Genomic DNA, 12,374 nt, shown 5'->3' on the forward strand with positions numbered 1-12,374 from the left:
ATTATAAGTGATGTTTTGACTAAATTAACTATGAATTATAAGAACTAATTTGAAATCTTTTAAATAGTTTATGAGCTATTTAAATTTTTTTTTAAGCTGATTTTATTGACATTAAACCACCATGCCAACTCAAGTCTTTGACTGTTTGTTAGAGACTTTAGTGGCATGACGAGTTTGGTTTGTGTGAAAGTAGAATATATACAATTACAAAAAGAGATAGTTCTTAGAGTTCAGCTGCAATCTCCTGAGTTAAATGAGCTGGAAAATCCACGAGAAGCTCTCTACCCTTTTCCTACTGGCCTGTGATACACATAGAGAGAGTAGAAGTCCAAAGAGACCAAGCACTACAATCTCTAGCCCGAAGAGCCAAGGATATCAGAACAACATCGAGAGAACGAAGAGAGTAGCCTTTTCTCAAGCGAAAGAACAAAAAGCATTAAAAAGGAGCCATCAAAATCAGTCAAGACAAGTCCCGCAAACAATCCACATGAATGATGCAGCTGAGTAGCAAGGAGCCGAAACAACAAGCGCTATTCAAGTACAAGCTCAAAGACAGTACATTCAGCAGCACGTCCTAGAACCCCACTTGAGCTTTTTTAAAATATTATGCTAAAAATCAATTCATAAACTATATAAATTAATAAATTAATGTAAAATAGTGATGAATGGGAAGGGGTTAGTAGGGCCCTCGTCTCTAAAAAATTTTTAAATTTCATAATATATCTTTATTTTTTAAAAATTTTATAATTTTACCTTTGCAAGAAGTTTTTTGTTTGGTGAGATGCTCTAAAACCCCACTGCTCTAAGACCCTACGACCGATCCATCTCTTGTTCAATTCTCAAATGCGAAATCTTGATTCTGTCATTGCAAACAAATATTGAACCAAATTAACTTACACACAATAAATCTCTGAATTTAATCATCTCAACCAAATCAACTTATACACAATAAAACTCTGAATTTAATCATCTCTAAAATCACTTGATAAGATTAATATATAATGTCAATTACTCAATCAAATTGACATGTATACATTTTTTCTTAAGTAAATAGTTGGATTCAATTTTTTTAATTTTTAATGTAAAGAAAAAATAATAATTATTGAAAAAGAAAAAAAATAACCATATGGAAGGAAGGTCCTTTAAATATAGTTATAGATAGACAGATAGATTATAGATTAGTGAGAAACTTTTGTCTTGCTAGGTAGGCATTTCATAGGTACCAAGTGTATGAAATATGAGATATCGACCCAAGCATTTGGTTTTCCAGGTAGGGTGGGAACGGAGTTGGTGGCTCAAAGCAATGTGGTTTGTGACCGGGGCTTTCTCTATAATTTTGCCAAGTGTCAAGTAAGAAAGTTCTTTGAGGTTTCTTTTAAATATCGTTATTAGTCTACTGCCCATGCAATGCACTTGGGATAGTAAAAAATTTTTTTCTAATTAAGTTGAGAATACATTGTGAAATAGATATGCAATAGTAATTAATGATCATATCTAATTATTGATGTACATTGATATATACAAATATATAATTGTTGTTATTGTAACCATCATTGTGATATTTGTGATTATGCTTCTGTACAACAAAAAAACAAAACAAGACTCTAAATAAAATCTCCAAACTTATAATAGAATGTGTAGTAACTCAATCTCTCTTAAAATTCTATCTTTAGCTGGTTTATCTGCACCACTTTTCATTAGTTACATTTAACATTAAAAAATAGAATATGTAGTAACTCAATCTCTCTCAAAACCATATCTTTACTTTAGCTGATATGCACCACTTTACATTAGTTACATTTAACACTTGAAAAATAAAATATGTAGTAACTCAATCTCTCTCAAAGCTCTATCTCTTAGCTAGTTGATATGCACCACTTTACATTAGTTACAATTAATATTGAAAAATGATATGAGAGTAATAAAAAATGAAATAAAAAAATTATTTTTATAAAAACTCACATATAAACCATTAGACAAAAAAAATCTAATCCAAACCTAGCCTCAAACCCCAAGCTCATGTCTAAAATCCAACCATAAACGAATCTCATTATACTTCAAGCCCACGCCCCAACAACCACATGTCAAACCAATAACCTCGTCAAGTGTCATGCCAAAAACTCTCCGAGACTTCTTTTAAATATAACAAACCTTTTTTAGTTATTCGTAATTTTCAACGTTCAATCTAATATAAAAAGTTTACATGAGATTATTTATTAGCTTCACATGCATGTAAGTGTTTTTTTTTTTTTCATAATCAAGTTGATTTAGTGATCTAAAATGCATGTAAGTGTTTTATTTTTTTTTCATAGTCAAGTTGATTTAGTGATCTGAACTTGTATAATCAATTATGTGCTTATTTGCTGATGATGAAGCAAAAAAGTATAACTGTACAAATTATAATACTTCTTTTTACTACTTACTTTTCTCTTAAATTTTTTTTCTTATTTATGCCCATAAATTTTAGATGATAAGATATTTTAAATGATAAGATAGACTTGAAATGAGGTATTCCAATAATGTCAAATTTTATATGTTTAAGAGGAACATATCTTTTAGCTGTTGAATGAAGTAAAAAACTTGAAAAAACACTCATTTTGGAAATTTTATGAAATCTGTGTAACTTTATATGGTATCATCAAAAAAATTATTGTCATGTAAGTAAGCAAACTCATATTTTGAATTTAGTTGATTTTTATTTATTTGGTTGTTAGGAATTTTTTTATACTATTAATAAATTTAGGAAATGAGAATGACCGAATAATTAGCTTTATCAAATAGTTAAACCAGTATAAATGTCATTTCACCTAGAAGTGAACCTCTCACAAAGTAATTGACTCTTGAATTTGGGCTTTATAGTTGATTTCTTCCTTCAAGCAATATCATTGCTAAGTGTCAAGTAAGGAAGGCCCTTTATTGCTATTTGGTTCATGAGAAATAAACTTGAAGAGAGTCTTAAATTACAATAATGTTTAAGTTAAAAGATAAAGGAAATTTTTTTAATGTTTTTTCTATGTAAATAACTTTTGAGGCATGCTATTTACTTTATCACTTTTGTTCTAAATATTTTTATCCATCGACGAGGTATTAGATGAATTTAAATTATAATCAAACTAATAAGTTATTATTATATCATAAAACAAAAAGTGTTAGGATAAATAATATTTTTCATATTTTTTTAGGATGACAAATTCTAAATTAATTAGTGGACCATATAAGGCTTTTTTGACAAAAAAACATGAATCATAACTTTTGTTTGGAATAATAATTAGTTGAAGTAAGGTGATATGTATAAATAATTAATGCCACTTATTTGGCTAAAATTAGTAACCTATTTAACATTTTTGCTTGATAATGGGGTAATTTTATAATTTCATAACTTTTGAGACTCCTTTTATCATTACCAAGTATCAAGCAAAGACGTTCTTTGTGACTTTGTACTCCAAATTATTTTTTAAAAATTTAAATTTTATTAAATCAAAAGCTAGAATCTCGTGTCAAGTCTAGTAGCAAAACTCGTGACAGGGCATAGACACCTAACTCTGGAACCCCTACACAATTGTCAAAGAATGCTGCGCACCAAGCAGCAGACAAACAAGGAAGTACCTATCGTCAAATGCATATCGGGCTGTGAAAGATCAAGGGAGTTACAGAAAGACCAGATCTTAACGACAAAAAACGCGACAACTGTTGTGAAAGTTGACGCAGCCCCAAACTACTTTAATTCAAATCATTTTTTTCCCCAATCAGGATAAAATTTTATTAAAATCATTGAGACTACAGTAAATGTTAGCTTGGAGGCCAATTAGTACAAGCATATGGAAGCAACGATTAACAACCAGTTGCGTCAAAAAAAACTAAAAAATTAACAAACAAAGTGAGGAAAACATCAACAGATAAAGAGAGTTCGAGAGCAAGACCGACAATGGAACATAAAAACAAACCAGCAACGTTAGAATCATTCAACACATCATGGGCTCCCCACCAAGCAGAGAAGGGGGTAGAAACATCAACCCTATACATGGTCAAAGAATTTAAAAATAAGTTACCTTCTCTAAAAACGTGAGTGAAAGATACTTTACCAAGCGAAAGCAACAGTGAATAGATCTAGTTGAAAATGTGCCATAGCCTGAGTTAATCCCCCGAGTGAAAAACATTACTAATGTTGTATTTAATAAAAAAGCATTGCTTTAAATAGGTTCTTCCCTAACTCAAACCAAATCAACCCCCAATTATTAGCTCGAAGCACTAAACACCAAGGTTTCCTTGGAATTTGGCGAGCATGTGGTTCATGCATGCAAGATGTCGTGCTCTGCTTCTCCACTAATTAAATGTCCTTCGACTTGACTAATTAACTCTTTGGGGTAAGAATTGAAAAGACCGTTTGCCTTGTCTTTCCTGGATTGAAAGGACAATCATAGAAGGTCCGAGGAAGCCACCTTTACATTTCGGTGGGATGACTACTATTTTATGGTTTGAAAAGTTTCCTCTCCTGTTTATCGTGTACCAAAGAAAAAATTCACATATAATAACCAAGAAAACTTTATCCATATTTTTTATTTTAGAAAATTAATCTAAATAGAGGCTCGAACACCGAGTCAAGTCATAATTGTACTCTACATTAAGACTTAACAGATGATGTTTTGTCAGTTTTTTTTGTCAAAAAAACAGATGATGTTTTTGTGGCACAAAACAAGTTTAAGTGTCCCTTTCGACGTCCTAACAAAATAAATGGCTAATATTTCAAATGGTGACGATATTGCCAGCTCGTACATAATGCAATATTTTTTAAAAAAAAATTAAAAGATTTCATTCCAGAGAGGAAAATTCACATACATACACTGAGAGTAAAGCTGATGGGGTCATCAGTCTGGACCCTCTCAAGACAAGCTGGCAGCAAAAATAAGCCAGCAATCCATCTCCACCCTGCAAAAAAACATATCAATCTCCTATCCCATTGACAGTTGAGCCCTCTAAACCTGCACCTATCAAACAATGCAAAAGCTAACCAGCCAAAAAAAGGACAACTAGTAAGATATGGAAACATAGCCAGCATGCCTGTATCCAACTCTTGCTAATTTGATCATCAAAACCTGAACCAGTGATGTGCAGACTCTACCACAAAAGAGTTGTCCCATTATCAACCATTAATGTATTTAGATTATGATATAATTATTTATTTGATTATATACGTGTTGAAAATTAAAGATTTCAATTACTTTGAGCCCATTATAAAATTGACATGACCATCAATTGGAAATGAATAAATTACACACCCTTGGTTTACCATATGCTAAATTTAATATTTAAGAGATTTTAACAATTGAATTATAAACCTATAAGGGAATAGTAAATTTGTAGGATGTCAGACTCAATTAGAGCAAAAATACAAATTGAATAAGTATATGTATTTATTTGGCATAATACTCAAATAAACTCTTAAATTATTTAAAAATATTTAAATAAATTTTTATTTTTTATTAGATTCAATTAAATCTCTGTATTTTTATTTTTAGTCAAATAAGCTCTTATAACTAATGATTAATTAATTACTATTAATAAGAATAACACTTGTCATTTTATATTTATATAGCACTGACATCATATTGATATAAAGGGTGAAAAATATCACATGATCATATTATCATGTTAAATTAATATATTATGTTACCATCAATTATGATATTTTTAATATTCAATGTCAACATCATGCTGTATAGAATAATAAATGACATTTTTATTGAATCAAGCATTAGTTATAAAAATTTATTTGACTTAAAATAAAAATATAAAAGCTTGATAAAATATAATACAAATATAAAAATTTATTTAAAAATTTTAAAATAATTTTAATACTTATTTATATATTATGTCTATTTATTTCAACGGAAAGCTGTACAGTTGCTACCCAATCGAGTAAGCCCCCATTAACATGACATTTAAATAGAATAAATGTGCTAGGACCACATAAAATAAAAATAAAAAATAAAGAGAGACAGGTTGGCAAAAAATTCTCAATGGCCAAAGATTATTTGTGGTTCAGTTAGCTCCTCCCCACGTGCGTAGCGGTACAGCAAAATATTGACCCCTTAAATTATTCTATAAATGGTCTAACAGAAATTTTTAACTTTTACTTTTTAGAATATATTTATATATATTAATTTATTATTTCTTTGTTAATATATTTAATGTTGTATGTGGTAAATCTCTTACTACATATGTAAAATTTGAAAACTTACGTATTAGATAAAACTCTAGATAAATAAATGTGAAATACCTTTTTTTAATTTTATAACGATTTAACTCTAATCATTGATTTAGTAGTTTTTTTTGTTTAAACTATGTAATATTTAAAAACTTAAGTTCAAGTTGCTGATAATAATATATTTGTATTATTATATAAATCTTAACAATCGCATATATATATATATATATATATATATATATATATATATATATATATATATATATATATATATATGATGTGAGATGTGGGGATATTACAATTCTTTCGTTATCAAAATTAAATTATTCGAAAGAAAAAATAGGTTGATGGCAAAAATTTGAGTAGCAAACAGGCCTGCGCAGACAATGAATGGTACAGCTGTGGCTAGAGCAAATGTAAAACACGTTGAGACAACGTTATTCACGTTTGGAGTCCAATGAAAGCCTTTCGTGGAACTCCTATAAATTAATGTCCTCCCACCAGTTAACCACTAGAGCAAATACTACAAACTTCGGATTCGATTGATTAATTTTAATTTCTTCTTTGTGCCATGGAACTCTCACATGTTTCAATTCATGCTTTAATTAAAGAGATAAAGGATGAGATGTTGTCGGATTACATCGATCCTTACTCATTCGTTTCACCCTCTGCTTACGACACTGCCTGGCTAGCCATGATTCCTGCAGATTCCAACAGCCAGCCATGTTCAGCACCCATGTTCAAGGATTGCTTAGATTGGGTGCTCAATAACCAGACAGAAGAAGGGTACTGGGGAGAGCGTGACGCTCATGGAAATCCCACCATCGAGTCGCTTCCTGCTACTCTGGCTTGTTTAATTGCACTCAAAAAGTGGAATGTTGGGATAGAAAATGTAGAAAGAGGTACCAAATTGCGTAAAAAAGTGATGAGTTGTTCTTTCCGACTTATGCAATATATAAGCCCCCGAATTACCGGAGCAAATTATGATTTTATATAACTTGTTCTATTTTTTTTATTGTGTTTCAGGATTGACATTTATTCAAGCAAACGTGGAAAAACTCCATAAAAGAAATCATAATCGGTTTCCTCGTTGGTTTACTATTGTTTTCCCTGAAATGATCGAATTTGCGCGTACAATTGGCCTACAAATCGACTTTTCAAACCATTCACAGAAATTATTGATAGACATATTCTCTGAACGACAAAAAATTTTTAAAATGTAAGTTGATAGACATATTCTTTGAACGGTATGAGATTTTTAAAATATAATCAATTTTAACTATTATGTAATTTAAAATATGAATTGATAGATTAGTAAATATTAATTGTAAAATTTATTGATTAATTTACAATATTGAATTAACAGGTGTTTTTTACGAATTTACATCAAATTGTAAAAAAGATCATTTTAATTAATTATAAAAATCTTTTTTATATTATCTGCTTATAATATTTTTCTACAATTTTTTGTAGCGAGGAACTTACTGACAGTTCATATCCACTTTTACTATCATATTTGGAAGCGTTGCCTTCATTTTATGCCATTAATGAAGAAGACATAACCATGCACTTAAGTGATGACGGCTCGTTATTCCAATCCCCTTCTGCAACAGCACGTGCATTCATGGCTACCGGGAACAAGCAGTGTTTAGCTTACCTACAATCTTTAGTTCGAAGATGTGGTAATGGAGGTAGGCAAGATTGTCATCTCTTTCTTTCTTTCTTTTTGTCTCCAAATTTATGGCTTCCCTTACTGAATTTTTTTTTTTAATTTCTTATAGTTCCACCAACCTATCCAATGGATGAAGATCTAATAAAACTTGGTCTGGCCAATCAACTAGAAAGGTTGGGGCTGGCTGAACATTTCACCCAGCAGATTGAAGACATTTTGACCCAAGTTTACCGGTAATGAGAGAAATTAATTTGTACATACAGATACGGATTTAAGATTAAATTATTGGGAGGTAAAAATTAGAAAAAATTAACATATTCAGGCATATAAACAGTTTAGACTAAAACGTATATATGTATTATATTTTTTGTAATTTATCAAAGTTGAGTACGACGATTTTTCATATCATAAAATTTACTAATAATTGAGTCTGTGTCAAACTGTTCAATAATCTCTTTTCAATATAAGTAACTATACAGTCAACAAGAAAATTATTTTTCATTTTATTCTTAAACTTGTTTTTTATGATGTTCATAGCTAAAAATGACCTCTCACTTGTTACGATTGAAACTTTTTTTTTTTACTTTTAATATTTAAATGTAATTTCTTTTTAATAGTTTTTATTATATATTTTGTCTTATCTTGAGTCATGACGTCATGATCTTGACGTTTTAAATTTGTAAGTCACACTTTTATGAGTTGCTTAATTAGTACTTATTAGTTATTAGTGGATTCGTCGTTAGAGTAAATGACAAGCATAAACCCATAACATTTGTTTCATTTTAGTGGAGGTTGGGAGAAAAACATGGGAGGTCACTTATTTTTGAAAAAACAATTAAAAAAATTAAAAAATTTTCAACAATGGGGGCCAAGCACCTCCCCTGCCCTGGTATGTATCTGTCCCTGTGTACATATATCTTCTATGTAATCATATTCTTTTTCATGATATTAAAAATGGAAAATATTATAATGTTTTGAACGATGATTACATTCAGGAATTACAACAAGCAGGAATCACTGGCAAAGCCAAGCCATGGTACTTCAATCGCAACCCAGCTGTACAAAGACTCTTTGGCTTTTAGGCTCCTGCGAATGCATGGTTACAACATGTCGCCTTGTATGTTTAATTTGACTCTTGAAAACTTTCTTGCAATATTGGCATAGGTTTATGATTTTCAAAACTCTAAATCAATGTTTTGCACATGCAGGGAGCTTCTGTTGGTTCTTGAATAATCAAGAGGTTCTAGATCATATAGGAAAAAACAATGAATATTTCTCAAGCGTAATGCTTAATGTTTACAGAGCCACAGATCTTATGTTTTCCGGAGAGTATGAGCTTGAGGAAGCAAGATCATTTTCTAGGAAAGTACTAGAGAAAGTTGCATCAGAAGGAAATAGAGACGATGACCACTTCACAAAATCCTTAAACCTTCAAAAAATGGTATTCAATTCAAATAAACAGTTATTAGCTAGTATGAAATTATAAACAACCACTTACGGGCATTAATTACTTAAATATTTGATGCTATACGTGTGGCTTAGATCGAGCACGAGCTGAGTCTACCATGGGTCGCTCGACTGGACCACTTGGAACATAGGTCGTGGATTGAAGAGAATGATATGAATGCTTTGTGGGCAGGAAAAACCTCATTCCATAGGTACGGAGACTCGGCATTTCAAGAAACTGCATAACTTGAAAGTTCAATATCAAAGGATATCTCTGCCAATTTTCTGCTTACTATATCACCAACACAACAAACTTTTTGGAAGCAGGTTTTCAAGCCTTATGAATGAAAAGTTAGTGCAACTTGCTGTGGGGGATTATGAGTTTCGACAATCAATTTACAAGAATGAAATGGCTGAATTGAAAAGGTATAACTCAATGCTTAACTTGGGAAAAAAGACAAGAAATTAAAATGAATTCTTCTTCAAGATTATGTTAATGATGGACTCATTTTCTAAATGATACTGCCTTGTTTCTGTGAAACAGTTGGTGCCTGAAAAGGGGTCTTACTGACATGGGATTTGGCCGAGAGAAAACTATGTATTGCTACTTTGCCACCTCTGCCTGCCTTTCGCTGCCTTATGACTCGGTTATACGAATGATGGTTGCAAAAAGTGCTATACTTATTACAGTTGCAGATGATTTTTTTGACATGGAAGGTTCTCTAAACGAGTTGAACATCCTCACTGACGCAGTTAAAAGGTAATTACCAAAAACGAAAGCTGATAAACGAGTATTTGGGGATAATAGGGAACGATTCAAATCTCCCTAATGGTTTATTAGCAACTCACTGTTGCTTTTTGAATGCGCACATGACAGATGGGACGGTGACGGATTAAGTGGCCATGGTAAAACCATATTTGATGCCCTTGATGATCTTGTGAGAGAAACAGCAGGAAAACATCTCCAACAGCAGGGAACTGATATAAAAGGTTATCTACAACAAATAGTAAGTATTACAACATATAAGCAATTAACTAATTGTTCTGATCTTGCCTGTTCAAATGAATTGTAAAGTAATGTTTATGAATGTTTGATGTAGTGGTATGAAACATTCGCTTCATGGCTTGTGGAAGCAAAGTGGAGCAAAAGTGGATACTTGCCATTATTGGATGAGTACCTTGGAACTGGCATGACATCCATTGCTGCACATACCTTGGTTCTTCCAGCTTCATGCCTCTTGAAATCAAGCTTACCGAATTCCAAAATCAACCCTGCAGCCGAATACGAGACTGTAACTAAACTGGTCATGCTTATACCTCGTTTATTGAATGACATACAAAGCTACCAGGTAAATTAACATTTTATAAGGTTTCATTTCTGAATTTCTTTTTATTTATGGAAGCTTATGACTTACATTTACAATCACAGAAGGAAATAGAAGACGGGAAAATGAACTATGTATTACTTTACATGAAAGAAAACCCCGAAGCAGACATTAATGATTCAATTGCCTTTGTGAGAGACTTGCTTGACAAAAAGAGGAAAGAGTTGCTCAAACATGTTCTGACGGATGGATTGAGTGATTTGCCTGAAGCATCCAGGCATCTTCACTTATCATGCATGAAAGTATTTCAGATGTTCTTCAACTCCAGCAATAGATATGATTCCAACACAGAGATGCTTCAAGACATCCAGAAGGCAATCTACATTCCTCCAGATATTGGAATATCGAAGCCATTGATGCCTCTTCCTTCTGACTCTGGACCGAAGAAGGAATTTCGAACAACAACTTCTCACTTTGTTCAGCCTGTCAAATACCACAGCAAGAGAATCATAGGATACCAAGCTTCTTTGCCCATTGCAAGGCGTGGATATGCTAGTATGTTAATCACTCCAAACTTTAGAATGTCATTCTCCTAATAATTGGTCAATCTGCCCTTTGCACATTGAACTGCTATATGTACAATAATCTCAAACCTCTATTATAAATGTATAATAATCTATGATCTCTGTTGTATAATCCAAATTGAAAAACGATTCTTGTTGTAGAATCCAAATCATTGAAAGGAAAAAATTTAAAAAGTAGTGAAAATCTGATTCCTTTGCATAAATAAGAAGTTGACAGTACCATTATTGCCGACAAATCCTAATGATATACGGAATATTTCTTCGAAGCAAAATTGTATAAATCAACCTTCGTTGTCTTTTCTTGTTAGTCCAAGCACTGTACGAACATCTTGACTGCTCAAATTTATAGAATTAGCCAACCTATTCATAGGCCCAAGAATAGTGGGTTGCCTGGCAGTTTGACAGCACTTCTTGTTCATTTTTTTTTTTTGGTAAGGCAAAAAGAGGATGGTTGTGTTCATTTAGAAAAGAACGACGGTGAGAGTTCCTGTACAAAAAGAAACACCGCAGCATGACAACATTCAAAAAACAGGGATCTGCGGCAAATCAACCACTTGACGATGTATCAGGAGAGGTTGATCAAGCAAAATGTAACCCTGTACAAATCTCCCAAGCCAGGCTCATCTCCTGTACATGATGTTCACCAAGATACAGCAAAGTAAAGCAAAGCAAAAGCTAAAAATCAAGAATGTGTTTCAAGATCACAACTAAACCATCCAACCAGAAAATCAAAACCTGCAATCTACACCTGCGGCTCTCCATTAGTGAGCATCAGCGTTTCATTATCACTTGCTGCATCAGTGCTGATTCACAGGAATTCTTGTGTTCGTTGCACACCCCCTTTAGCAAGCTGGTCGAGATCGGCATTATCGTTGGCAGACCTTGGCACATGTCGTATCTGCCAAGATAAAATTTTCTCAAGCGTTTTCGTGATTAGGAATTTTTGTTCATCTTTTATGAGATACATACCATCCAGAGCAAAGAGGGATGACTTATAACCAGTCACATAAACATCAGAAAACAGGAATTGCTGTTCATTTGCCTTCGTGTTCAGAAATGGGTTTCAAACCTACCCCTCAAATGTCAAATTCGACATGTTCTAAGCCAATGGTTTCGGGGTCGGATTTCTATGTGAAGTAACA

The 12,374-nt window shown here is 32.2% G+C and overlaps 1 protein-coding gene and 1 long non-coding RNA gene across 4 annotated transcripts; one reads left to right on the top strand and one right to left on the bottom strand.

Annotated features, from left to right (window-relative positions):
• The first annotated feature begins 6,530 nt into the window (after window positions 1-6,530).
• Window positions 6,531-11,344, top strand: LOC18596906 ((E,E)-geranyllinalool synthase-like). The gene is made up of 12 exons (XM_007025654.3): window positions 6,531-7,107; window positions 7,232-7,424; window positions 7,679-7,896; window positions 7,987-8,110; window positions 8,873-8,994; window positions 9,086-9,318; window positions 9,420-9,535; window positions 9,651-9,749; window positions 9,868-10,083; window positions 10,201-10,330; window positions 10,424-10,672; window positions 10,753-11,344. The coding sequence occupies exons 1-12, from the start codon at window positions 6,777-6,779 to the stop codon at window positions 11,242-11,244; spliced, it is 2,523 nt and encodes an 840-aa protein (XP_007025716.3). The 5' UTR covers window positions 6,531-6,776; the 3' UTR covers window positions 11,245-11,344.
• On the bottom strand, window positions 10,287-12,347 carry LOC108662594 (uncharacterized). 3 transcript variants are annotated; one of them, XR_016027125.1, is made up of 3 exons: window positions 11,453-12,347; window positions 10,795-11,131; window positions 10,287-10,595 (listed from the first exon to the last, which is right to left on the bottom strand). It is a non-coding gene; the product is annotated as an uncharacterized LOC108662594 (long non-coding RNA). The 3 variants fall into 3 exon arrangements; XR_001928507.2 differs by having other exon boundaries at window positions 10,287-11,131; window positions 11,453-12,130; window positions 12,202-12,346; XR_016027124.1 differs by having other exon boundaries at window positions 10,287-11,131.
• Window positions 12,348-12,374: the final 27 nt, after the last annotated feature.

Source organism: Theobroma cacao, chromosome 6 (genome assembly GCF_053813885.1).
Source record: "Theobroma cacao isolate CCN51 chromosome 6, ASM5381388v1, whole genome shotgun sequence".
NCBI lineage: Eukaryota > Viridiplantae > Streptophyta > Magnoliopsida > Malvales > Malvaceae > Theobroma > Theobroma cacao.

Bases quoted from the DNA above. Each gene is read 5' to 3' on its own strand.
- LOC18596906 (XM_007025654.3), top strand. From the start codon at position 6,777: ATGGAACTCTCACATGTTTCAATTCATGCTTTAATTAAAGAGATAAAG. The intron at 8,111-8,872 runs GTAATGAGAGAA...GATTACATTCAG, and splicing joins ATTTTGACCCAAGTTTACCG to GAATTACAACAAGCAGGAAT. The intron at 10,331-10,423 runs GTAAGTATTACA...TGTTTGATGTAG, and splicing joins AAGGTTATCTACAACAAATA to TGGTATGAAACATTCGCTTC.